Source organism: Pungitius pungitius, chromosome 19 (assembly GCF_949316345.1).
Source record: "Pungitius pungitius chromosome 19, fPunPun2.1, whole genome shotgun sequence".
NCBI lineage: Eukaryota > Metazoa > Chordata > Actinopteri > Perciformes > Gasterosteidae > Pungitius > Pungitius pungitius.
Genome location: NC_084918.1, coordinates 14013790 through 14040223, shown reverse-complemented (window position 1 = coordinate 14040223; position 26434 = coordinate 14013790). Strand labels below are relative to the sequence as shown.

General features: G+C 48.7%; 1 protein-coding gene across 3 annotated transcripts in view; it reads left to right on the top strand.

The window, feature by feature from the left end:
* The first annotated feature begins 2674 nt into the window (after window positions 1–2674).
* Window positions 2675–26434, top strand: part of LOC119198716 (matrix metalloproteinase-16-like) — a 45876-nt gene continuing 22116 nt past the window's right edge. Inside the window, exons 1-5 of one of the 3 annotated variants that reach the window (XM_037456168.2) lie at window positions 2675–3353; window positions 12628–12776; window positions 13455–13469; window positions 13643–13765; window positions 17501–17805. In XM_037456168.2, coding sequence (XP_037312065.2) covers window positions 3228–3353; window positions 12628–12776; window positions 13455–13469; window positions 13643–13765; window positions 17501–17805 — 718 coding nt within the window. In that variant the 5' untranslated portion in view covers window positions 2675–3227. Of the gene's footprint in view, window positions 3354–12627; window positions 12777–13451; window positions 13470–13642; window positions 13766–17500; window positions 17806–26434 lie in introns of all 3 variants that reach the window. The other 2 variants (XM_037456167.2, XM_037456169.2) reach the window with 2 other exon arrangements.

The window sequence follows — 26434 nt, the reverse complement described above, 5'->3', positions numbered from 1 at the left end:
GACAATACCTTGAATAATTCAATCTCGTGGGGGAAACCCGGCGCGTTAGTGCCCTTCACACTATTTATTCGATTCCTCCGCTCCGTGGAAAGGGGGAGACAGGCGGGGAGGATTTGGATTCATGCTGCCAGGAGATCCAGGAGGTCCGACTGGGAGCAGATGCAGCCGTTATGAGACAGAGTCGTGTTTGGAAAGGCAGGCTTTGAGGATCCTGGCAAAGCTCTACGCTGGTGGGAGGGGACAGTTGGAAAGGGCCAGAACCTTTTGAGAAAGGGTATTCAGCATCATACAAGTGAGAGAGGAAATCGTTGAGAGGAGGGGAGAGAGGGTGAGAAGAGGATGATTTAACCAGCCAACAAACTTTAAATGAGCACAAGGAGAAGAAAGCAAGGAAGTCAAACTTCCTGGCCAAATTGTTGTAATCTTTTAAGTGGGCTGAAATGAAAAGACAAGACATGCAAAAGACAAAACGCCTCACCATACTGCTTCCTCCTTTCAGCCTTGCACCGTCCAGTTGTTTCAGAAACGGATGCAAACGCGATGCTAATTACCCATCATCTCTGCTCATGTTAAAGGAGAACACAGAAGCTTTCGGGTCATAGAGAAAATGGGTCCACTCGGTGGAAACGGCTTACTCTGTAGCTCAGTGCTAATAGACCGGTTTCCCTGCGGCATCATGGGAGTGGATAAAGCAAACGAATAAGAAAGACTGAGAGTTTAAGTGGTCTTTGTGGCATAAACTGCTCTAATGGAAATGACTAATTTCCAACGAAACGTAACATACTTTCAACAGAATCTATAGCGATCTGGTCGGAACCCTGGATTTTAATAAGGTGGTGGAAAGTTGCGTTGAGAAACTGGTGTGTAGAGGAAACACCTGTTTTTAGGGCGAGTCGGCTCATGCTGTTGCTATGCGTTCATAGCTGTTATTTAATAGGCTGTGCATTGAAGCTGTAGTGGACATTTTGACGTGCTTTCACTCAATAACTGACCGAGCCAAATGATTTTTGGATGGAGAATGTATTATGATGTGATGTTTATGATTTTTCAAGAAAAAGAAATATTTTTCTTTCTATGCTATGAATTACTCTGGTGTTCATTTATAAAGGTTTTGCAATAATTCAAAAATGTATCAAATAAAAAAATCTGACTTTTGGTCAAGAGATCCATTGTGAAACTTGACCTATTCAATCCACCATCCCTGCACCACTCTGTTATTGGTTGAAATTGGTTGGTAAATGTGGCAAAATGTTCTTTTGTACATTGTACTGTGATTTGAGCTCATGACCTAAGAGGTAAATCATCTGTCCCTCCGTCTCCCATGAGTCTCAACAACTCGAGACGCTAGTCTGTGGTCTGCTTTTTGTTGCACACAGTTGTCACTATTGGCTGTGTGCGCGTCAGCAGACCTCAGAACTCGCCTTTTATCCTCCATCCAAACCGTGATGAACTGTGTATCAAACAGTGCTTCTCTATCTGGATATTCATGTTATTCGCATGTGTAATCTGTGTCATTTGTAGATTTATTACGACTCTTAGCAACCAAAGACTCAGAAAGAGGTCAAACTGTATTTTTAAAGTTCGTAAAGACATCTCCAACATCACGTTGGAGACAACTTTCTAAACTTTAAATAGGTTTCCATTTAGTATGATTGTTGGGGGTTTCTCACAGGACGGTGATGTGTGTGTGTGTGTGTGTGTGTGTGTGTGTGTGTGCTCAAATTGAAACCCGACACGTACACACACTGACTTGTTCCTCATCCCCAGGTGTTAGTCTAAGTGGAAAATCATTGATCCGGCTCATTAGACTTGACCCTTCTATATTATCCGGGGAGATTAGAAGAAAAGGCCTTTTTCATTAGACCCAGAGATTGTTAGAGAGCCGTAAGTCAAAGGATAGTTTTTTCACAAGACCACAGCACTTGCACAACATCTTTTTAAGACATTTGATGGCAACAACACCATCATCACTTAAGTGGAAACAAAGCTGAGACACAGAAAGGACTTCTGGGTTACACAGCAGATCACTGCTCTGACGCACTGAGCCCATCATCGCCCTCTAGTGGGCTTGATGCATTTATTTTAATGAATACAGTAAACACGCGCGCGCACACACACACACACACAATGAAGCACACTGATACAACATGCAGATTTGTATTGATGGATACAAATGTACCATATAACATTTCTAAATATTAAAAGAAAATAAATTTATCAAAACTATCGGATGAAAAGGCAAAAGCACCAATCTATCATTTAACAGTTTATAGAGGATTATTTAATCCTATGTGGCCGACGGTGCTTTGAGGGAATTTATAGAAACAAATGGTTATTTTCTCTTAATTAATACATGGATGTCTTTTCATATCGCAGTTTCCTCAATATTGCATTCATAAATACACCCAAATAAAGTCAGGTTCAGTATTTTGCTGAAACCCTTAACCCGTGTAGCCTGAAGATAGACAAGTAAAACCATGTGGAATCTTCTGTATTCTCTAAGTATTGTACAAGTATTGTACTGACAGATAAAACAGTGACACTTAAGCCTGTGAAAGACATTTCCAAACTTCAGCCGTCGGCAGTGAGCACTGTGTTCTTTTATTTATGTATTTTCTATAAGAGAATTTGGCTGGGGAGTAGGTTGGGGGCGCTGGTAGCCTTGCGCGCATGCGCACTCGGTGGGAAAACGCGACTGAAAACGGGCAGCTATGCCGCGCGGTGCGGAAAACGGGCTGGACGCGTCCGCTTGGAACAACGGCCGGTGCACCGGAGGACCGACCCGGGGACCGCAACACCGGGACAGCCGTTGACAAGCGAGACTTTTCCCGGGGGGTGGGGGGGGGGACACCTCCCGCCGGAGCCGCTGCGAAAATAAAAAGCAGCGAAGCGAAGTGTTCGACGAATCCGACGCTTCTCCCCGTTTCCTTCTCCTTCTCCTCTCCTCTCCGGTTCTCCTCGTCTGTCCTCTCTTCTTTTCTCCTCTTCCCTCCTCTCCTCTCCTTCTCCTCTTCCCTCCTCTCCTTCTCCTCTCGTCTCCTCTCCTCTCCTCTCCTCTCGGCGCCGCAAGAAAACCAACAGCGACACATCAGCAATGTCGCTGCTAACCGTGTAGGATTTATTCGCGCCGTCCCCCCCCCCCCCTTTTTTTTGGTTTTTGTTTGTTTTTTTTGTACCTGTAAATACAAGTGACCGGACACGAGAAGCGACCACCGCGGGGAATCAGTATGTTTTCCCCGGCTGTCCGCAGCAGGAGATGTGTGAGCAGCTGCTGTATGGGGACGCTGTGCCTGCAGTTGTTGCTGTGGATTTTATGCGCGGTGAACGGCGAGGAGCAGCCGTTTAGTGTGGAGGTAAGACCCGGGCCCGCGTGCCCGCTCACCTGGGGGGGGGGGGGGGTAGCGCTTTCCTTTTCTGCGTTATTGTAGCTTCCTTCCGGCCACATTGTTGCCCACTTTTTGGCCGGGATGGACACTCCAACAACGGGGTCTTTGTGCGCTGGGTCGGAGCTCCATCCCGTCCTGTTCTACACTTTTTGAATCATGTGGGGGTTTTTTTTGTGTCTCATTTGTTTTTCCACATCTGGGCTTGTTCGTCCTCCTCAAAAGTGGGAGCTGAGAAGCAGTGTCACACAACCAGAATGAGTTTGATCTCATGGTAATATGATTACGCAAATGTGTCCCCATTAGAGAGCAAAGGCTGCACGATTAGTTCAAAAATGAATCCACTCTAATACTGTTACTATTAGTACTAATACAGTCTCCATATAATGGAAGTCAATGACTCCAAAGATCTCGCCACACAAGTCCGAGGTGGGCAAATACTCACACGGTGGGTTCATGTGCCGGTGCTTTCACTTTGAAGACCGCGCACAAGAACCTCCACTTCACAGCATTCACCATTTCCAAAAGCAGCACATGCTCCCGAGGCTCGAGTTGTGCAGAAAGAGATCTCATGAGTTCACCGGCAACAATGCGGGCACCTCGAGGAGATTTGAACCGGTCTCCTTTTCAAAGGGCCGCTTTCATTTCTCATCTCGTATCCCGACTTAATGGATTGTTGAAAGCCTCCAGGCCACAAGTGTTACGCCAATAAACTTTAACACTCAACCAGCCTTGAGGAGGCTGTCAATGTGTCTTTTGTGTCTTTTTCTCCTTTTCTGGACCCAGCAGTTCTAACACAAGCTCTCCTTCCTGTGGTTTGAAGGGACGTATTTTTTCTATTATTTTTTTTATGAAGGGCACTTGGGTCTACTTTACATCCCCTTGTGTTTCCAGAGCAAATCACTTTCGTTTAGCCCATGTCGGATCCGTGGGCCTATAATGAAGTGTTAACATTGTGACCCTGGGGGAGAAAAGTTGGAGGGATGTTAAAAAGCTTCTTTTTTTTTCTGTACTCCGCTTGTTAAATCTGATTATGGGCTTAAGTTTTGTGGACCATTGTCCCTGAGAAAATCCAAAATAGCTTTTGTCTCCGGGCCAAACGGATGTCAAAACCCATGCTTTCCAATAACACCCAGCCTCGTTCTTTGTTGGAAGACGCAACGTGGTGGTGTTGTTTTCATGTTTTATAATTTATTTCATGTCCTGAACTCTCCACAATCCCGTCTCCTACGTCCTTGCGCCTCGGCTTGCATGTTGTTCCCGTCCTCCTGCCCCCGACATCTTGGCCTTTCTTAGTCATACTCGCATCTGAATGGAGTCTGAATTTTTCTTTTCTATATCTGTGGCAGTTCATGTAAGAATAACGGGGGAAAATCTAATCTTGATGCGTTAAAGTAAAACTATTGTGGGATGAGTTCTGAATTCATGTCAATGGCAGCCTCCTGTTATAACGCAATAGTTATCTAATGATTGGCCCCACTTTTGTTGTCTGGGATGTCCCAGAGAGGAGAGAACTCCTTGCATAAACTATAATTAACATGTGGAGGTGCCCTTGAAGCTAAACATTTAGCATCAAACCCTCAAAAGGGAGAGTCGTCAAACCCGTGTTGAGTGAGACGGTGCTGGGCAAAAGTAACTCGATGTCCAGTAGGACGTGGGTGGAGATGAAAATGTGCTGCAGGGGGGGCTAGACATGAAGGACATTAGGATCCAAAAAGCCGACACAAAGAGGAAGCTGAAGGGATGCCAAGTCAAGGCCTAAAATATTCAAATTGTAAAAAAAAAGACCTCCTAACGTCTTTTCCTAACCACTATTCCTTATCCTCTGTGGAAAGGGTCACGGGGTCACGGAAAGCTGGTTAGGGGCATTGATGAGGAGTTCTGAAAAGACAAAAGCAGTGTTCATGGAATCACATCAGTGGCTTCGTCCATGTGTCGTTACAGTGCCGAGTCATGCAGACATACAACCAGGTGTAAAGCCTTACTTTATTACAGGGGGGCAATATAAACGAGTCGTGCGATTGGTCACTTACATGATGATCATTAGTTCTCACAAACGGCCGAAGGATACGCCGTTATTTAAAAATTGCCGCGGCCAGGAATTGTGGGAAGGAAGGATGTGTTGTCCTTTCGTAAAGGATGGTCCAGTAGTTCCTTCGCTCCTCAACAAGCTAAGCAGGGAAGCATCTTACAGCTTTGGGGGCCCAATGTGTTGGTGTTTGTACTGGTAAAATCCTGTATTCCTTTCTGATGGATCTCCATGGGAGTTCCCCTGATGGACCGGGAGCTTTTGGCCATTATGTCAAATTGGCTTCACAGCGCGCGGGGGGGGGGGGCTCTGTGTGTACGCTCACCATAGGTGATGGGAAGTGATGGACGCCGAGGAGGGAGCATTTACCGCTGGGTCCGAGGTGGGAGGTCCCCTAAGCCCTTCCTGTAATTGCCGGTCGGTCGGCGGCCTTTTTTAGAAAACTTTTTGGAAGACGTCTTTATTGCTGACTTCTCGGATTTGACTTCACGGCTGAGTTTACTGAATTGCCAATTTGCTCCCTTCTTTGCTCTGGATTACATTTTACAGGAAGAACAGCCTGTCACCGGGTGATAAAACTTTAATTAATACCAACTTGTAGCCTCTCATTTCAGTCCAACTCTACACATCTGCCAATACTGCCCCCTCCAACCCCGCCCCCACTTCCCCACCCCTCCCTGAAAGCCCCTCATCTTTTGTTTATCTAAGAAGTCATTTTCTCTGAAAACCAGACAATGTCACAAAAAAAAACTTGCACAGCCAATTTCCCCCCATCTCCTTGTTAGTTTTATACAGTACGTCACCGTATGGATTTTATATGGCACGCCAGAGATCCCCCCCCCCCCCTCCAAGGCCACGCACATTAGGTGGGCTTTGCAGGCAGTCGAGCTTTCTTAGGGGTGTTTTTGTCACTCGCTTTTACATAACCGAGTAATTAAGCGCGAGATAATGGATTTTTAATCTTTTTTTTTTTTTTTCACAGTGAGGAGGATATTTCACTCAGTCTTGCATAAGAGCAAACACACAGCCCACCCCCCCACCCCCCCCCCCCCCACACACTCACTACAACAAAGGGGGGGCGCAGAGGGGCTCCGGCGCCCTCCCTCCGTCAACAATCCCCTCTCAGGCGGATGGATGAATTCATAAAAACCACCTTGGCGTAACTCCGCCAACTGTCGGTTAAATGTTAAATGCATTTTCGGCGAAAGCATCTACTATCGGATTGCCGTCAAATGTGGTGGACGTGATGGATGGCCTTGTGGAGATTGGTTGTGATGCGAAATGATTCAGTTATTTCATTTGAACACAGAAAGATATTATTACAAACAATAAAAGATGCCAAAGTCTAAAGAGTCTGCATGTCGTCTACTTTTATTGTACGTCTCCTTCGGGTGGAATTGTGAAGTGATACGATTTCATTGATCACAACAACGTTGGATGAAGTGGTTTGATGTGGGGGTGACGTTTACAGCATGTGACACGCATCGCATCCTGATATCCTGCGTACCGCCGTTAATAAACCATCCTCGGTCATACTATGCTGCTGTTTTAGACCACGTCACCCAGCTAATACCCAGTCGGGTCCAAAGCAAGCTGCTTAGTGCTGTTGTCTCAATGGGGGGGCGGAGGGGGCGCAGCTCGTGTTACTAGTCGGCGAGCTCGGCCTCTGAGCGGCATCTCAATAATGGAGGGCAACTGGTGTGAATTTGAATGTGTGTGTTAACTGATGTGTGTGTGTGCGGTGCCTTCATGGCCCTCACACTACTATTGATGACCAGAGCAAAGAAAACAGCTGAGGGATTACATTTTCCGCTTAAATATGAATTCATCTCAAAGCAGTATCGAAACAATCACAACTGTCTCCTTTACTATTTGTGTGAATAAGCAGTCACTGGCTTTAGGGTCTCCGTTCTTACTCGATAACAAAATAGATGTTGAACTGTGGCTGCGGCTCCTTGGCAGCCAGCTCTCCCTCCCACTTCCCCTCTGCTTTGTATGGAAGTGCTTACCTTCTGTGTCTGGGTGCATGCCGAGCTATTTATCAGTGTATTTATACTTGTGGCTTCGCTCTTCACTGAGCAATCGTATGGATCGTGGGTAGCAAACCCCCCCCCCCCCCCCCTTTCTAAAACACAGACACACACACACACACACAGATACACGCTGCATTCCTGACGTCATTTGGCTTTTGGTGAGGGAGCACATTTCGGAGCCACTGGGGTGTCTGAGTCAGAAAACACCTGCACTGACCTAAATTATTCAAAATGACACTCACTCACTCTCACACACACACACACACACACACTGGGGATATTTTACCACTTGTTGTGTGTTGTTATGTGTGTTGTTGATATTTTTCTTCCCCCCCGCATGTCGACACAGTGTTTCCTCTCGCTGACATGTATCTTTGGTCACAGCTTACTGAGCTGGTGGATTTTGAATGTGACTGACAACTGCTACATTGGATGGTGCCACTGGGGCGTCACATGCAAGGCTGTCAATTAACCCGATGACAGAAACGCTCGGGGGGGGGAGCGGTGTTCTCTGAGTGTATTTCTTTACGGTTCACAATGATGCAAACTCGTGTCAACTGTTGCAATGTGTTCCCGTGTGCGGTGACATAATCTCACTGTAGAGCGTTTTAAATCCCCCCCCCCCCCAATTAGCATAAGTTGACCTTTCTGCTGATAGGACATCCGCTCGTGTCACATGTCACAATCCGAGACGCGGCCTGGGAAAATGCCCCGCTGTGATCAGTATGTGCGATCGGGCCGTGACATATTAGGGTGACATTTTTGTGACATTTTGTCCTAGTGGGGCCATGGAGACCGTGAACATGGCGTGCAATAAGTATTTTTGGAGGGTGTGTGTCTGTGTGTGAGGGCCACGAGGCTGTATATGAAGCAACCATCCCATTGCTCGGGGGGGTCATGAGGTGCAGATGATGGTGTCGTTGCTGAGTCTCTTGAAGATGCACATTTTACACCGTGAACTCAACACCAGCAGTGAAATCGTGTGTGTGTGTGTGGGTTTGCGGTTAGTGGTGTGGGCAGCTGGGCTGCGGTTGCCGTGACGACCCTGGCGGTTCTGCGTGTAACCCGATGAATAATTCAGGCCGGCTCGGAGGCGGCAGGCTTTCCCCAAGAGGACGGGATCGCGTTCCCACGAGTCGCCCGCGCCCAGAGCTCCGGTCAGCCCCAGCGCCACCGTCCACGCCGTACTGGACCCATGGACGGTTTGTCCTGGGAGTCAAAGAGATCCGCGCTCGCCACACTGGATGTCCAGACACAACGTCTCTGCCTCAATAAATCATTTTGGAAAAAAAGACATCTCATTCATGAAAGGGAGTCAGCTCGGGCCGCAGCAGAGGACGTTATGGATACTTTAAGGCTCCACTTCTGAACCCTTTACTCGTCCCTTCAGGTGATGTCGTTCCAAGTGACACCTGGCTTATGCTGTGCTCATTTAATGAGAAACATTATCCCGGAGTGTGGACTCACCATTCTCCGTTATATTCTCCTGCATTATGAAGGAATGTGTTTCGAGAAGGAGGTACCTAATAACCCGTGCTCGTTGTTGCATAGACAATGTGAGGTGTTTTAAAGGTGGCTATATAAGCATTAGGAAACTAAAGTGATGGTGACAGATAGCCGGGTGCATGATGAGATCAGCAGTGCTGTGTGTGTGCACATACGCCACGGGGTATGAACTGTGTGTGTGTGTGTGTGAGCTCAAGGTGAGCGTCAGCTGGTCTCCTCGGGCTCCGCTCTCCAGGAGTTCATCGAGGGCCGCGACGCACCGCTTCTGAGACGGGGGCGTAATTCTTTGATTTCGTACAACAGGCTGAGCTTAATTACCTCCAATGTTTTCACCGGGTATCGCAGGACTCGACCGAAGGAACTGACCGCTTAGACTTCTATTTCGAGTAATGAAAAGACACAGAGAGAGGAGCCCGTTCCCACAGTTTATTTTTTAAATGAAAAGCCTCGAACCACCTTTCCCACCTTCTCATTCTCGCCGAAGCTGGGCCGCCACAACCGATCCACGCTCACGCGTCCCATTGCAAGCTCCTGTCGGCGCCGCGCGGCATCACCGCGTCGCCGTGCCGACCGAGGCTTCCCCCCAAGGCACGTCTCATCCATAATAGATTTGATTCCGCAGCTTGAAAAAAAAACAAAAAACACCCAATGGCTAATTGGCCAGGTGGCCCCCCCCCACACACCCATGCTTCAAGGGGCTTCTTGGGACGCGAGCGCTCCGCGTTCACCTCGCCTCACCTCCACCTGTCTGGGCCGTCTCGTTGCTGATGCGTGGCGTCGGGACTTTGCCTGACGGGCCGCAGAGCGCCGCGCTTTCTATACGCGCGCTTACATGACTGCGGCAAAGAGGTTTTTTTTCTTTTTTTTTTCTTGGGTGGTTCTGAGAGGCCAGGATTCTACACCACAAGCCGTGTGACAAAGGTGAAAATTGAAGGCGCCGTGTGGAGAAAGCGAGGTCAGGCTGGGCTCCTCCGCCATTAGAGGCGTGAGAGAAATGCACTTCAAAGTGGAGGCAAATCAAGTGTGGCCGACCCCCCTCGAGAAATACGGCAGCGGTGCGTTTCAGACGTTTTAGCCTTCATCAGGCCCCGCTGGTGGACTCCTTATCTCCCCACTTTGAAGAAGGCCCTGGATTTCTGCAGAAGTTTGTAACCTCATTACACCACTCTGCTCTTTCCGGGAGACTGGCGTAATTATTACATTACATTTTTTTTGTTTGACGCGCTCCCACTCGGGCCGGTCGGATGACAGTTGCATCATGATGTGGGCGAGAGATGGGGGGGGGTTAGCGGATCAGGCCCCCCCCCCCCCCCCCCCCCCAAGTTTTCTCTCAATTATTACAAACAAAATATGCGTCCACAATCTTTCGCTCGTGTTTCTCATCTTCACCTCCCACAACAATAAGAATCCTCATTTCTGCGGGAGACGAGGGCAGCGTGCAGGGAGGAGGGCGCCGGGGTAACGGGTTGAGAGGAGGACAGACGAGCTGCAGGAAAAAGAGCTCGGGGGTGTTTTTGATGGTGCAAAACCCTTCTCCAGGATCTAACCCCATCCCTTCAGATGGGCGACTGTCCAAGAAGAAGTGATCTTCTTTAAGTAGTAAAACAACTGCTGCGGTGTTTCTTCAGCTATTCCCCCCCATTTTTACTCCTATATCTTTTTGCCTCGTTCCAAAAGATCTCACCAAACACCGATCGCCTGCCAGTGGAGACATCATCCTTAAGCCTCGGCATGATGATGGAATCAAAGGCTTCGATTCAGTCTTTGAAAGTCGATGCAGTATTAATATCTGTGGAGCCTTGAGCTCCCCGTCTCTCTCTGAATCTTGAGGGTTGGGGTCGTGGAGGTGCAGCCCGTGCGTCGGTCTGACCGTGGAAGCTGAAGGCTTTTCCACGCCACCGGCGAACTGAGGGAGGACTCGAGTGTGTGTGAAAAGAATTGCAGAGAGAAAATGAAAGGGGACGTCTGAGAAACCAGCCCCGGATGTCGTTCAGGTCAAAGAATGTAAGATGTGGAAGCTTACCAGGCAAGTCGGGTATACAAATAATTGGCTCACCATCTTCTTTCTGTGTCGCATGGTGTCTCTCTCTCTCTCTCTCTCTCTCTGCCTCTTTGCTGCGGTTTCACTTTCTTTATTTTTTTTCTCTAATTATCTTTAATTCTGTAATCCATTTTTTTTTAAATACTGCTCTGCATAAGATGTCTCTGCGTCACGCTGAACACTTCCCTCCCTCACAAACACACCCCATCCAACAGATTCTCTTTCTTGCATCCGCCGCTGTAAGATGAGTTGCAGAGAAAGAGCGATTTAAAAAGATTTGAATTAATTAAGCGTTTGTTACAGGCCTATAGAGAGTATGTCATCTAAATGTTCATTGAGGTCTAGCGGGGAGGACTAGGCTTTGGCAAGTTAAACAAAGATTTGAAGGGTTTAAAAGTGAGATTGTAGAGCAGGAAGTAGAGGAGGTGAAGGAGGCAGAGGGAAGGTGAGCGAGCCGCGAAGCCGTGTGAGCCGTGACACAACGTTTTGACAACACGTGCCCACCTACAGGCCCCCGGGGACAGGCAGTAGGGAGGCAGAGAATCGAGGATTTGTCCGTGTGCCAATCACAGCTACAGAGACGAAGCCTGGCTCAGATACCGTCGCTTCCTCTCGGCTTATCCCCTCTAAACGCAAACATAAAAGGCTATTTTTGTGTCCTGGTGCATCCTGGGCTTCTTTTCTGTTACTGTAGTACATGTAAAATGGTGGGTTTTTAGGTTATCTTCACCAAGCTCTTTAATTCCCCTTATCATTTCCTTAGAAGTATCCCAGGGGGCGATGTTATTTGGTGTAAGATGCAGGTATTCTGTCACGATTCATCGAGCCGTTGCGTGTGATCTCCTGCGTTTGACTAGAGAAGAAGGGGAAGCTTTTTAATCAATTCGCGGTTGTATTCTACTTTCCTTTCCAGGATCTTAATAGGAAACTATGAAATGAGGATTACTCCGGATATTTAAAGAGGCGTCACTGAACTTCCCGAGACTATGCAAGGCTTCTGGCACGAAGAAATGAACAGCGAAACCCCAGCCAAGAAGAAGTCGGCCACCCTGGGTTTCTTCCTCGGCGTGTAGCAGAGAAACTGGAGCGGCCCAGTGACAACCGTGTAGGGGATTTCTTTTGAGTGTTTTCTGGGCACAAAACCGTTGTTTTTTGTTTCAGCGCTTATTGTTTTTTTATTGGCCGGTGGGCTCTGTGGTGAAAGGCTGGGACCATCCAAATCCCTAAAGCCTCTGGTGTGGGGGAGCCCAGTCCATCCCTCATCTTTTCCCCCGGTCCAAAGATCTGAGCTGTGATTCCCTCTCGCAGGGTTTAATGGAGACACTGAGAGCTCTGTCACACCAAAGCCTGTCCCCGACAAGCCAAACGACACGCTAACAAATTACATTTAGCTCCTTAACCTCACATATGCTGAACGTTTTTGGATCTGTTTTTCTGATCTTTTTCTTTCTCATGTCAACTTCTATTTTGGTGCATTTTAAACAGTATTCCAGGTCATATCGAGCGGGGGGGAGTAAGGCAATTCCCTTCACCATTTGTCTGCAATCAATCACCGATGATTTCCATTTTACTTTCTCACCCGGAAGCCCTGCGTTGTAAAATGACTCCCCCTTCCACTCTCTCTGTTGTGCGCAGTCATGGCTCCAGAGGTACGGCTACCTCCCTCCTGCGGACCCCAGAATGTCGGTCCTGCGTTCCACTCGAGTCATGCAGTCGGCTATCGCTGCCATGCAGCGCCGCTACGGCCTCAACGTCACCGGCTCCCTGGATAGCAGCACCATGGGGTGAGTCCCGCTATGAATACTGGCTTCTGAGCTTTCACTCGCGACGAGGTCCCTCAAAGGGTAAGGCACACGTGGGCGGATGCCAGCTGAACAAATGTGCAAAATGTGCAGGAAGCCAACAACCGGTGGCTGACAATTGCCGAAACTCGCAGAGACGTCCTTCCAAACAAACGGTGGAGGAGTCTCTCATTCGTCCCGTTTTGTCTCATGAAGGCAACTAGAGTGGTTTTGCCGAGACGCTACTAAGAGGAGGAAGAGCTCACTTTGTAGGGAAGGCCGAGGCGTGTCCTGCATCCAGGAGGAAATCCACCTTGCATCAAGAACGAGAGTCATATCAGTTATGTGAGGCTGTGAGAGCTGGAACAGATGATGTACAGTAGGTAAACCTGCACTAAGAGGCTCTTGCTTGTACCCAGTTTTAACCCCCTGGGCCATCATCATTTTTACCTGCAAAACACACATGAAAATCAAACTGTTCACTGGCATCTGTCCCCAGCAACACTGAAAGGCCGTCCAGGCCACAAATAGCAACGAGCCCACATGCCGGCGCGGTGGCCGACGGTGTGGATGCGGCCTAACAGCTGTTCAACAGCTGGGCTGGAAGCAAGTGAAATGTGATGAGCTAACGGTGTGCCTGTGTCTCTCTTTCTCCTCCCCTGCTTCTCTTTGTCAAAGCAGCGATAACACCATAAGGTGAGGCGTCTCATGTGTCATAAGTGAGTGAATGTGTGCCTCCATTTGTACAGTACGGAGAATCACCAGGAATGGCATGTGTGGTGTTTTTTGAAATCCGTTTGATGTGACCCTCGGAGCCTGCTTCTGGCCACGTCTGCATCCCGTCTCGTTTTTTCTTCTTTCCTCTCCAGGTGGATGAAGAAGCCGAGGTGTGGGGTTCCTGACCAGGTGGGAGGCGTGTCCAAATTCAGTGTCAGGAAACGGCGGTTTGCCCTCACAGGACAGAAGTGGCAACACAAACATATCACGTACAGGTGGGTGCACTGGTTAGCTCAGCGTAGACAACCAGCCTCACAACCACCCTGTGACCACCCCGACGTGCACAGACAATCCTGCTCACTGATTGGACCTGTCAACGGGGTCTGTGTCGAGTCGTGAAGACATCCGGCTAACGAGATTAACCCAGTGTGTGCCACTGGCCCCAAAAGAGATCACTTACGTCTGCACACACACACACACACACACACACACACACACACACAGACATACTCTGAGGCACGTGCTGGCAAACGGGGGCTTCGAGACTTGACCGGTGTCGTTGACCTTTTCATTAAGATGCACATTCCTTTGAGAGAGAAAGAAAAAGCCTGTCAAAAAATATTTATATATCCCGCCTTTTAATCTTTAATCAATGGAAGCCCATTTTCCAAACTGTCAAATCTCAGTAGAAACCTTGACTGTTGAGGTCTCAAACATTTCCCCATTTCCTCTGGCAGAGCAAAGGACCAACTGCTGAGCACAACATTTGGATTAATATGATTGACAGAAACCAAACTACAACCATTGCACTCTATAACAGAGCGTGTTCTGTAGAGCTGGGACTGGACAAGAAGCAGCTTTATCTTCAACATGAGACACGAATGGAAAAAGAGCGAAGCCATTCGTGCACCAGAGGTCTCATCCCCAAATTCTAACACGAGCAATAATTAGGCGTGCAACAAATCAACAACCTCACTGTTGGGATCATTTTGTGGATCAGCAACGAAAAGGGAAATAATCTACTTTCCATGTCACATCATTTACAGGGAAGCCAAAATGCTCCCATGCATTTGTGACTTATAAGATACCAGTGGCCTCCCAAGCTCCTCGCCGTTAAATACGCCTGACACATTAATGCTTTACATCTGTTTACTGACACTAACACTGATATTCAGGGTTAGGTGTTCACAATATGAAAATCACAACTTTGATACAATACCTGCGATGATTTTTTGCCGGTGAGAGCAGTTCTTTGAGTATCGCCACACCGTGTTACAATTATTCCCAAGTGATCCGAACCGTTTCCCACCGATCTGTGATCCGTAACACGACTTGTAATAATACACAGGACCACGTGTTGTGTCAAACCTCCTCATTGATTCAGTGTGGCCCAGATTCTGTCATATTTTATACATGCTTGCCCCAAGGCCCATGTTTTACGGGATAATCCCCAAGAAGTGGGCTTGTTTTTTTGTTTTTTTGTTGCTCTTGTCCTGAGGATAAATGTATAAGCAGTATTACAAATGCAAAATATAATCTTGTGCATCAGCAACCTACAGCTGTAGGAGGGACTGTATATCAACCCGGACTCATGCGCGCGGCTCCTCCGTAACAGCACCCGTTTTTGAAGAGGAGAAAATAATCTGGCTTGATGAAAAGTCGAGGAGCTCATTTGAGGAGGGAAGGAAGGAAAGTGAGGAGGCGGGGGGGGCTTTGGAGGAGAAGCAGCTGCATGGAGAAAGATGAGCTGAGAGGAGAGGAGGAAACCCCGGTGGAAAGCAGAGGGTGCTCTCTGACAGATTAGGGTTATGCAGTCGGATGGGAGCGTTTTGAGGGTGAGTGCGCGCGTGCTGCACATGGATCTGGGCCTGGCCCCGGTCCGAAGGCGGATGCGCCTGCAGCTGCTCGTTTTAACTTCACTTGGTGAAACGGAGAAAGTTGGGATGCAGCACATTTCACATCTCCTAAAAACATCCGTGAGCGGTGGACTCGGTGATCGGTCCATGTGTCACATCACGTCTGAATTCAACTTTTACCGTTTTCAAACATTAGAATCAAAAGGTTTTGTCTGAACAGTGACATCGTTGCAAAGAAAAAACACAGGCAGTCAATTAAACCCTGTTCACTAGATGACACCACAACAAATAAAGTGGAAAGCTTTTTCAGTTCAAAGCCTTGTTGGAAGTGGAACACGATGCTCACATTTATATCTGTCACATGTTCATAATAGAACCTGTCATCTTATGAAACGGGGGTGTTGTGGGTATGAATCCAGCTTGGGGGTCTTCGACTGAAATACTGTCGCTCTTTTCTTTCCTAAAGACCCTCCCCATCCTTCAACCGACAAGCTTTTTCTCCTTTTAAAGCATCTTTGGCACTGACCGATGCACGGCCCCTCCAGGTGTGTGCTAGTTTTCCACGTAGCCCCCCTGCTGTGGGGGGGGCGCTGCTTGGGCCTACACTTCTCTGCATGCAGATGACGTTCTAGCAGACGAGTTGCATCCGGAATCATCACCTCACCAAACGGCGTGTCGGGTCACAGAATCGGATGAAACCATATTTTTTATTTCTCAAGGGGCGCTGCCGAGGCCTTTGATTGCGACCCCCCGGGCCAGAGCGGGGACGTGTTCGCGGTCCACGGAGAACCCATTTCTTAATCTCCGAGAAAGCAGACGCCGTATCCGGGTCAGCTGGTGTCGACGTGAAGGCGGGGCAGTCTTCCACTTCTATCTGCTCTGCATCGGCACTTCAAAGGACCAGATGGACGTTGTTGTGTCGCCCTGTGTGATCGGGCCCCAATCAGACAGGACGCTGACAGCACTTCACTTTGGGTTTTTTTGTCATTCCAGAGAACTGACAAATGTTGAGACTCTTTCTCTCGTTTTATTGCTCACACTCCCGTCTGGGGACCGTTGAGGACAATTTCCACGACGTCGTTCCTCTCAGTTTACGACAGATGTTACATGCAAATTGACCTGTCAAAGCAGGATAGTTGTCTCTATCCTTTTTTTGTGTTTTTCAGCTCCTTCAGTTCCTGTTTGGATTCACTCTCACATCATCTTTGGGATTTTTTTCCCCCCAGCAGAAGGATGATTTTAGAAAGAGGACATACAAATGGAAAATAGCAAGTAGAGACTCGAAAGACCAAAACTATAGCTGCAAGATAGTAGACTTATTTTATCAGCTGGAAGCAAACGTGATTCTTCTTAATGTTTGCCGATCAACTATGAGCTGATAAATGATACTTACAATGCCCTCAATTTAGTTTTGTCGATCACAACAGAAAATGAGTGAATGAAGGTGAGGGTTTTTACAGAAAACCTGTCTTTTCTGCTCAGCTGTCAGCACATCTGTCTTGTGGGAGCGCAGAGTTTATAATTTGATATAAGTAAGTACAACATTTTGAACGAAATCGTCGGATATTCGGTGACCATCTATTTATATTTCATAACGAGCCTCCATGCTTCCCTTTTCACTGAGTTCGATTCAATAATTAATCTGCGCTAACATACAATATTAATATGCAGTATATAACTGTGCCTCGCAGCACTCTATCCACCCTGCTAAAGAAGATGAGCCAAAGTCATTCTGACTACATTTACTCCCATAATGGGAAATGACAGTCAATAAGGGATTGAAAAAAAGTCAAGGAAAGGATACAGGACATTCATCCTCTGAACTACTCCAAGCACCTGAGCAAGAAGACTAGTTGAAGAGCAAAAGAAGGGATGACATAGAGTGTGTGTGTGTGTGTGTGTGCTGTTGATAATCCTAAATTAGAAGATAAATTGGCTGGCAGGGAAGCGTCCCGTCCTACTCCACACCTGCAGCAACGCCGGCGAGCGAGGCCTCGGCTGTTCCTCCCTCTCTAATCGCTTCATTTAGCTCCCCATTTGAAATCAACATGGTCGGGACATGGCGCCAAAATCATCCTTTTGCACATGGTGTTGTTGACGGACTTGTTTTTGCCATTTTAACACTCTCCTGGTGCCCCCCCCCCCCCCCCGCAGCATAAAGAACGTGACGCCCAAAGTGGGCGCGGAGGAGACGCACGACGCCATCCGACGCGCCTTCGACGTCTGGCAGAACGTGACGCCGCTGCGCTTCGAGGCGGTGCCCTACAGCGAGCTGGAGCGCACCAAGAAAGACGTGGACATCACCATCATCTTCGCCTCAGGTTTCCACGGCGACAGCTCGCCCTTCGACGGCGAGGGTGGCTTCCTCGCCCACGCCTACTTCCCGGGGCCGGGAATAGGAGGCGACACGCACTTTGACTCCGACGAGCCGTGGACGCTGGGCAACCCCAACCACGACGGTAAGCGCGAATCCACCCTATATGTGAATGTAGAATGTGTACGGGGGGGGGGGGGGGGGACCATGGGAACATCAGGGAGCCGAGGGTGACGATAACTCCTCCCCTCAGTGAACGCGGTCTCCGATTGGCTGATGCCTGCCCACTCATTCATTTGTCCTGTTATTGACGTGCCTAAAGCGCAACCAGATATTCAAATATGTTCAAATATTGACCTATGTGTTTTTTTAAAGCGAATATTCGATTATTCAGTTTTGACAGCCCTACTGCGCTGCAAGCTCGCGCCCTCCGGGGCTTCCATCTTGTCAGCCTGCATGTAAAGCCCTTAGCGGGGTCTGTGGGCCACTCTGCTGTGTGGGTTGAGTGTTTTTACTTGTCATTTAAATCCAACGCACACACCTGCTCCGCCAAGGAAAGGAGCAGAGTCACGAGTCGGAACAACGACCAAGACATAAAGGAGACCATCCCGAGAAACAAGGGCACAAATAAGTGTGGGGGGGGGGAGGCGAGAGCTGGTGTCAGGAAGGCAGCCGAGATAACGGGGGGGCAGAAGAGAGGATGAGAGAGAATGGCAGAGTAGCTGTTCACAAATATTGGAGGTTGGAGAGCGACAGACGGAGCGGGAAGGACCGAGGGCGCGACGTAGCGAGGAGCAGAGAAAACATTTGAAGAGGAAAGCGGAGGAGCTGAGCGGGGGATGGTGTGTGTGTGTGGGTGGGGGGGTGGGGGGGGGAGAAGTGGCGAGCGCCACGCGTCGGAAATAGAAAAGCGAGGAGCGCAACGTCAAAGGCAGAGTTTGAAGCAGCGGCGGCGGCGGGGCTTCTTGTCGGCCCGTTTGAGGCTCCTGAGGGCGCGTCACCTCCAGCCAACTATCCACGCACCTGCTGTGTGATTGGCCCGCACGGTCCGCTCCCAGAAGGTGTGTGTGGTTGTGTGTGTGTGTGTGTGTCCATCCCTGCTGTCGCGGTTCGGAGGAAGGAGAAGCAGCTGTCATTGAGGGCCATGATTCCCCCCCCCCCTTCATTACTCTCACACGCACAGGAACACTCTCTCTCTCGTCATTCCATCCAGCTCTCAGTGCAATATTAATACAGCTCCGCTGTGAAAGCATCCCATAATGCATGCGGTTCTGTTACCAACTTTCAGCTGGCTTTCCTTTCAAATGGAAAATGCACTAGTGTGGAAGGGTGGGGGGGTTAGGGTGGGGGGGGTGGATCTGATTCCAGCTTGATGACTATTAATGCTCATACAGAATGAAGATGCCCATAGACAGTATTTTGTGCTTGAATTTTACAATTCTGTACCCAGGAAAATAGAGCAAGCGGGTACTGCTATTGGTTTATTGGAGTCACTGGAGTGTGTGTGTGTGTGTGTGTGTGTGTGTGTAGAATTATGAATATTATTTTTAGATTGAAAAGACACAAGACAACACTTTAATTTACTGCTGTGCAATTTTGTTTTTGTATACAACATTTCATCATCACAATGATGCTTATATAAAAACTCTTACATGACTCCATAAATCAGCCGAGCCAGGATCCTCCTTCTGCACGATTGGAAAACATTGGCATGTTGTTTCATCCGGGTGAGACATGAAATGCAATATAGATCCTCCACTTTCATAAATACATTATTTTAATAAACACAAACATGTAGACACTTTAATAAAAGATATTGTCTGAAAATCTCTTCTGCCAGAGGAAGATAATCCCACATATTTGACTTGTAACCCATCTCCTCCCTCCTCCTGTAGCAGTGTGTGTAGGGAGCAGCTGTGAATGATGTCATTGTAGCTCACATCAGCGCTGATGATGTCTTGGGTGTGTTTGGCTTTTCTCTCAGTCTGCTCTCCCTCCTTTATTCTTGTTTTTTAACGTTCCGTTTACACACACACACATGCTGGAGAAGAGCTCCTGTCTGGTAAACTGTCACCCACCCCCGCCCCCCAGCACGCGCCCCCCCCACAGCGTGCCCCATTGTCGAGAGGGATCAGTTGTCTCTGGGACCGTCTGTTTTTGGTGGCGACTTCGCTGATGCTCACTGGAGGATTAAACCCTGTCGGCATGTCGATAAACGCCCTCAGTCACACATACACTTTCTTCCTCTCACACACACACACTCAAACATGCACGTATCTTCACTCCCGCTGCAACTGAGGCTTTCTGGGATCGAGGATTACTCAAAAGTTACGTTCAATGGGATTTTTTAGCACACTCAGCGGAATGAGGTTCGCTCTGGGATTAGCTAATGGCATATTTTATTTGGCCACACAGTACACAGCGGCTGCTTTCCATATGTCCAAGGCTTCTATTGGGAAGGGACAGGAAGGGGTTCTACACAATCCACGTGTCTGAGAAGGAGAGTCGGCAGCGCCGTGAAGCGACGCGTGTTTGACAAATCCTATTTCCTACGAAGACGAGCCGCCGACCGAACAGCCTCCCCCCCTCCCCCCCTCCCTGCCTCCCCCCTTCCCTCCTGTACGACTCAAAGTGCGTGTCAGATTTCGGGTGCTGCCTCAACATCGGAGCTTGCGGTTGAAGGCGAAGCGGGTTTTTATATTTAAATGAACAAACATTTCCAACAGTGGATCAGAGGAGCACTTTCCACCCGAGGAAAGTGCTTCGTTCCATTATTCCGTGTTGTTATTGATGCGGACACCTCTCCGCTTGACAAAAGAACTTAATTGGCTACATCTTGGGAGTTGGCAAACGTACACAACGTACACGAGAATGACCACCATTCGGATCGCACACCCCTGAGCATCGGCCCGGCGGTGTTTGCTTTAGATGAGAACACAGTTCATCTCAAACCTGTCGGAGGTTCAGCCCCCCCCCCCCCCCTCCCAGTGTCATCCTGTTTTCCCTCTGAGCAAAGTTACCAAACAGTACCAAGGAACCCGTGGACTGTCGGGGGGTCTCCTCGGAGGTGTTGGCGCTTCCCGCTCGCAGTCTCCATCGTTTCATTTCAGTCTGACCAGGAGGATGCAAAGCGAGAGACAACAGGGAAGGAGCATGCAGGGGGGGGGGGGGGGGGGGGGGGGCTGTGGTCCTCACATTCCTAGACCCTAGACGGCTTGGCTTTAGAGGGCAGATTGATGAATAGCCGTGATGGGTCAATAGATGGAGGGAGCGATAGATGCATCCGAGAATAAACCAAAAGACGTAATAGGCTTAGGAAGGGAGTTGGGGGGGGGGGGGGGGGGGAAGAGTAAAAAGATGAAATGGGATTGGACAAAAACGCCATGCAAAATGTTTCAACAAAGGTAAAATAAATCGTGATGCAGAGCACTTGAGAAGAGAAAAGGAGCGGATTGCAGAGGGATTTAGGTGGACGCAGGATGAGGGCGATGGTGGGGGGGCGGAAGAAGAGTGGAACTGGAGATTGAGATGATTAGATTTTCTTTTCATAAGAGCTCAACGTGCCACGAGCCCTTTTGGAATCGGGGTGCATTTTGCAGGAAGCGTATGCATTCGACAGTTAAAGAAAAAAGCAGAAGCTCATCGGAGCTTTATCACAAGGTCATCTTTGAGGGCCGAGGCCGCCGCGCTTTCCTTTTGTGCCTAAATCAAAGCGCTGCGCCACAGCGCTATAGATAAGACCCTTTCCATTTTGTCTTTCGGTCACACTGACGCTGATTGGATTACAAAAAAAACACAAAAAAGACGATTTTTTTTATTTTTTTTAAGAAAAGAACAGCTTGACCCAGAATCCATCGGTGCCACAGCATACCGTGACTGTAAGCAAACACCCGACTTATAAGGCCTGGAATGCCTTCATGGACCTCCGCGTCTACCAGTGAAAACTATGTAACGCAACGCAGCACGCCAAGCCGGGCCCTGCACGCAGGAAATGAGAGATTTCAGGTTTATTATCTTTCACACACCCCGAAACGAGCCAAAGAGGTCAGAAAAACACATAGTCACCAGGTATTGGGATTATTAACATTGTTATTGGTAGGACGCTGAGCTGAGGGAGGGGATGTGGAGACGGGCTGGTTGATTCTATGAGGGGAGGGGGGGGGGGGGGGGGGGGGGGGCACTTCTTCTACCTCTACCGGGCGGTGAGGAGGGAGACGTGGATTCCCTGTCAAGCCAAACTCGTCTTTTTCTTCCTTCCTCCATCGTGACTCTGGTACTCTGGTCAAATAATGTCAAACTCAAAAGAAAAGAGAAAGTTTATTATATTACACAAAAAGTGTATTTTTAACAAAACTGAATTTTGCTGGCTGTTGAAGGCAGAATGAAGTCATATGTCCGGCACCACACACTGTCCACATGGCTGCATGTCACACTACTACCATCATCAGTGGTGACATTGTCTTTTTAACGCTTCAGTTCGCTTGATGATATTTACATAAAGACAACATTTCTGAATGGGCTCCAGCTCTTGTTTAAATGTCAGCCGTGTGAGCTTTTCCTTTTAATTATAAAATTGTAATCCTCTAAAACCCATCGACTATTTTAGGTAGAATTTGGATTTAAGTCAATTCCTGATATAGCATTAGCGATTAGTGAAAAAGAAGCTGTCACGGTTTGGCTTCGCTTCCTGTTTTAGTTTGAAGTTTCATGTCTCTTGTGGTCCTGGGTTAACTTCACTTCCTGCCTTGTCTTGTCGGGATTGATTTCACCTGTGTCCAATCACCTGCACCTCCCTTGTGTATTTAAGCCCTGTGTGCCAGTTGTCCTTGGTCGCGTCATTGTCCGTGTTACTTTCCGTCGGTGCACGTTGTCCTGTTTTTCGAATAAAGAGCACACTTCGTCTGTGAATCCTGCATCTGAGTCCTGCTTCCGCCTGCACCGGCAATTCCCCCTGTGACAGAAGCGTACCGTCTGCATAAAGCAGGATTTGTCCGCCTTTTAAATTAGAGGAGGCATTTGTAATCATTTCATAAAGCTATCGACAGAGAATAAAAGCTGATATCTAATCTTATTAGTTCTACTCTCCTCTCCACCTCCACGTTAAAAGGTGAGCGAGGACACTGAAGTACTTCCTCATTGTCTCAAGGTTAGGTTTAGAGAAAACCTTCCATCATCATGCGGCGTGTTGTTTAAAGACATTCAATGTCTCCCCGTGTCCCTCTGGCTCTCTCTGCGTCCCCCTCACGCTGTCTGTTCCAGACCAACCAGAAGCAGGGGCAGATTTTTATTTATTAATGTGTGTGTGTGTGGCAAGCTTTAGGAACAGGTGATGGTTGTGTTACTGTAAGTAAAATGTTGTGTGTAGGAAAACACACACACACACACATTCAGGGATGAAAAGAATATTTCAACCAAAAAAAAGAACAATATTCTGAGAAAAAGACTGTTTACTTTTTTCGATCAAGCCATTTGAGAATCCAGCCTTTGCAGCAGGACTCTACAGCTCACTGGAGCTGCCGGGATTAAGGAGGGGAGACGTCCTTAAGGCAGGAAGCCCCAGGGTCTGCAGGGAAATGTAGTTTTGTACGTGGCAATGAAAGCACAGGTGGGAGATGCTGGCCACCGAGCGCCTCCGAGGCGCATGAAGGCCGCTCTGCGGCGCCTCACAGCCTCCTGCGTGCGGTCACACTCGGAGCTGATTTCGCTTTTTCACCACCGACGCCGCTTTTGAGCCGGATCGGGGGGGGTTTAAATAATTGTTTCCCGAAGCAAGCGAAGCGAAGAGGAAGAAAGCCGAGAAACCGGCGCGCGTCCCTGCCCAGCATGCCGCCACTAGAAATAGACGCCCGCCTACTGACAGCAGCATCGACGTCCACGTGGGCTGCAGCACTCTCTCCCGCCTCCACACACACGCACACACACACACACAAGCGCACGCATTTTGTGCACCTGGGGAGGCTTGCCCTCCCACTGGTCAGTCAGATGCTCTCATAACCCTCGTACCCGTAGTCCTTAGGAAACAAAAAGTGAAAACAGGCCGGTAGGGTAGTGAGGAAGCAGAAGGGACCATACTTGTGTCCCACGTGATCTGTTCAAAGGGCAAATAATCTGTGTTAATGTCAATGTTGTTTATTCTTACCCTTTGTTTAAAGGCAGTCCCTAATAAGTACATGATATGTGATCTAAGACCTCTGTAAATGTCAGATTTGCATCCCCGGATGGAAAGCTTCACCTGGCGATGCTCGTGAAAGCAAAGGAAGGGGATTGGCAACCATTTGAAAGAAAGAAACATGTTTCTCTTCCTCCACAAAAGGAATCGGAATAACAGGAGTGGATGTTTTTGTCAAAGTGTCGAAATACAAATCGTGAAATAAGTTGAAGAGTCAACAAAAAAATAAAAGGGCTCCCAGAAGGTTGCAAGAGCTGAGGGAAGTTGAAATACGACTTGACTCGAAAGTGCTGAAAGGGGAGGAATATTCTGGAGCCATGTGAGGAGTCCTGATCTAATCCGAAGTGTCGGTGAGAAGCTCGGCTGGAAGTGGAAGTCATGAAGGGAATCGCTGCCCGTTCCAGGGCAGAAGCTGAAAGGCAATGGCTTCAGCTAAAGTGTAACCACTGAAAGCATTGGCAGTAAGTCGGGTCTGAAATGTGAATATTTTCAGAGGAGTTCTGTCGTTGTTTTTGGTCAAAGAGACGAGGAGATGAGTGCACTTAACATGTCAGTTGATTTATCACCAATGAGAGCAGTTTGAACTGTCAGAGGAAGTTCAGCCAATGAAGAGTTTAAATACAAGTGGACGTGAGAGCAGTGCAAGTAGAGTCCGAACCCCCCCCCCCCCCCCAGCACTTCCATCTCTACTTTTCACAGTTTGCATTTTGAACATTTTCAGTTGGCAGCTGTGCAAAAGCAGTGACCCCCCCCCCCCCCCCACTTCAGAAGATTGACGCCATCATTCAGATGGTCATTCATTCATAAGGTTTTCTCCATCATTTCCGCCTTGCAGTAACATTGCTTTTTGCTGTGTCTACAGACGCAGCTGCAGGAGTGTGTGTGTGTGTGTGTGTGTGTGTGCGTGTGTGCGAACCATTATGCATTATTAATGATTAATGATCGCAATGAAAGCGTACACACGTCCCGGTCTCGCTCACAGGTGCTGCGCGGAGATAAACATGACGGGAATAAAGGACGTCCTTTCCTTGGCAGGCGCCCCCCCCCCCCCTTTTCTTCTGCAGGTTCATTCTCCTCGAGGACACGCAGCCGGCCAATATTTGGATCCCTGGCATTATTCCACACACACAGTTTTCTCTTGCTGCATCTGTATGAATAAATAATGACTCCAGTTTACATATGTTGCTCCCATCAGCCGGGGTTTTGATCTCCGACAAGCTTGTGGGAATTAAGTGGAATACATTCAATAGTGAAAGTGTGTGAGAGACAACATACATACAACTGTGATACCAATGCAACTGTAATGCAACCAAGAAACACCTTTGGCGAGATACCTAGACCGAGGTCTCGATATGATGTAGATAAATAACCTCTCCCCGGCCGAGCCTTTATTGGTCTTAATCACATGCGCCCACGGCAAACCGCACAGGGATGAACATTTCATTCCAACTTGGCTCCTGGAATGTCTCATGTGAACACCTCTGTGTTTATACTCGTGGTTCTGTATGTTGATTTGGTGAAATGAATCAAGCGGCTCAGTGTGTGCGTGCGTGCGTGCGTGTGTGTGTGAGAGAGCGTGTGGACGTGAAGCGGGCAGAATGTACCCATTGTGCTCCGACTGCGTTCTTCACAGTGGTCACTCTGTCGGGTTAGGCATGCAGCTCTTGGGCCCTGCGAGCCAGGCACCGATCGCACCACTCGGGCCGAGATTCCCCAGCGCCGTGCCCGCTCCGGTCCGGTCCGCCTCTCTCTCTCTCTCTCTCTCTCTCTCTCTCGGGCCTAGGAAGCACAGCAGGTTACCGGCCCCCGGGGGCCCCGCGCTGACGACCCGAGGTGTTATTGCAGGTGAACAGGAGGGGTCCAGGGGGCCCCCCCAGTGTCTGATTTGTGGGCCAGGTTGTGTGCGTCTGCCTCTTGAGTGTTTATGGCTCATATTCCCCAGGGGCCACGTGCCGTCAGCCTGGCAGGCGGGGGGGGCACTCGGAGACGGTGTGGCCAGTGGGGGGGGAGGAGGGGTTTCACTATTCCAATTACAACCCCTGTTTACTTTACTGCATCCCCCTGTGGGGGAAGAGGGCCACATCTGATTGTAAATCTCCAGTGACGCTCCTCCTCGTCTTCCTCCTCCTCCTCCTCCTCTTCCCCCTCTTTTCTTCGTGTTTTTGGGGTGTTTGTCCTTCTTTTTTTTTTTTTCTTGGCTGCGCCATCTCATTAGCAGCAACCTTGACCCACCCTGAGGAGAGAGAGTCCGTCGCTGCCCAGCGTGGAAAAACCTTTTTGGGACATCAAATGTAGCTTTTCTGATCTAAATAGCTGCCCCGGATGCTTTATTTTTGTGCTCCGTTCCTGGCCAAACCAGCTCAGGGCCACGTGACAATCTGATCATCCAAAACAAATCAAATGTTGGACCCAAACGAGGAGCTTCCCTCCTGGTGTTGTCTTCTCAGGCTGAATCCTGCTGCTGAAGCTCGCTCTGATACGGGCCACTGGTGGAAAGGGGCGGGGATATTTCAAATGCTGGGGTCAAAGGCCGCAGTTCTATAATCCATCATCCCCATCTTTTGCGATTGCAGGACCATTAGAACGTATCGTGGAGTAACAAATA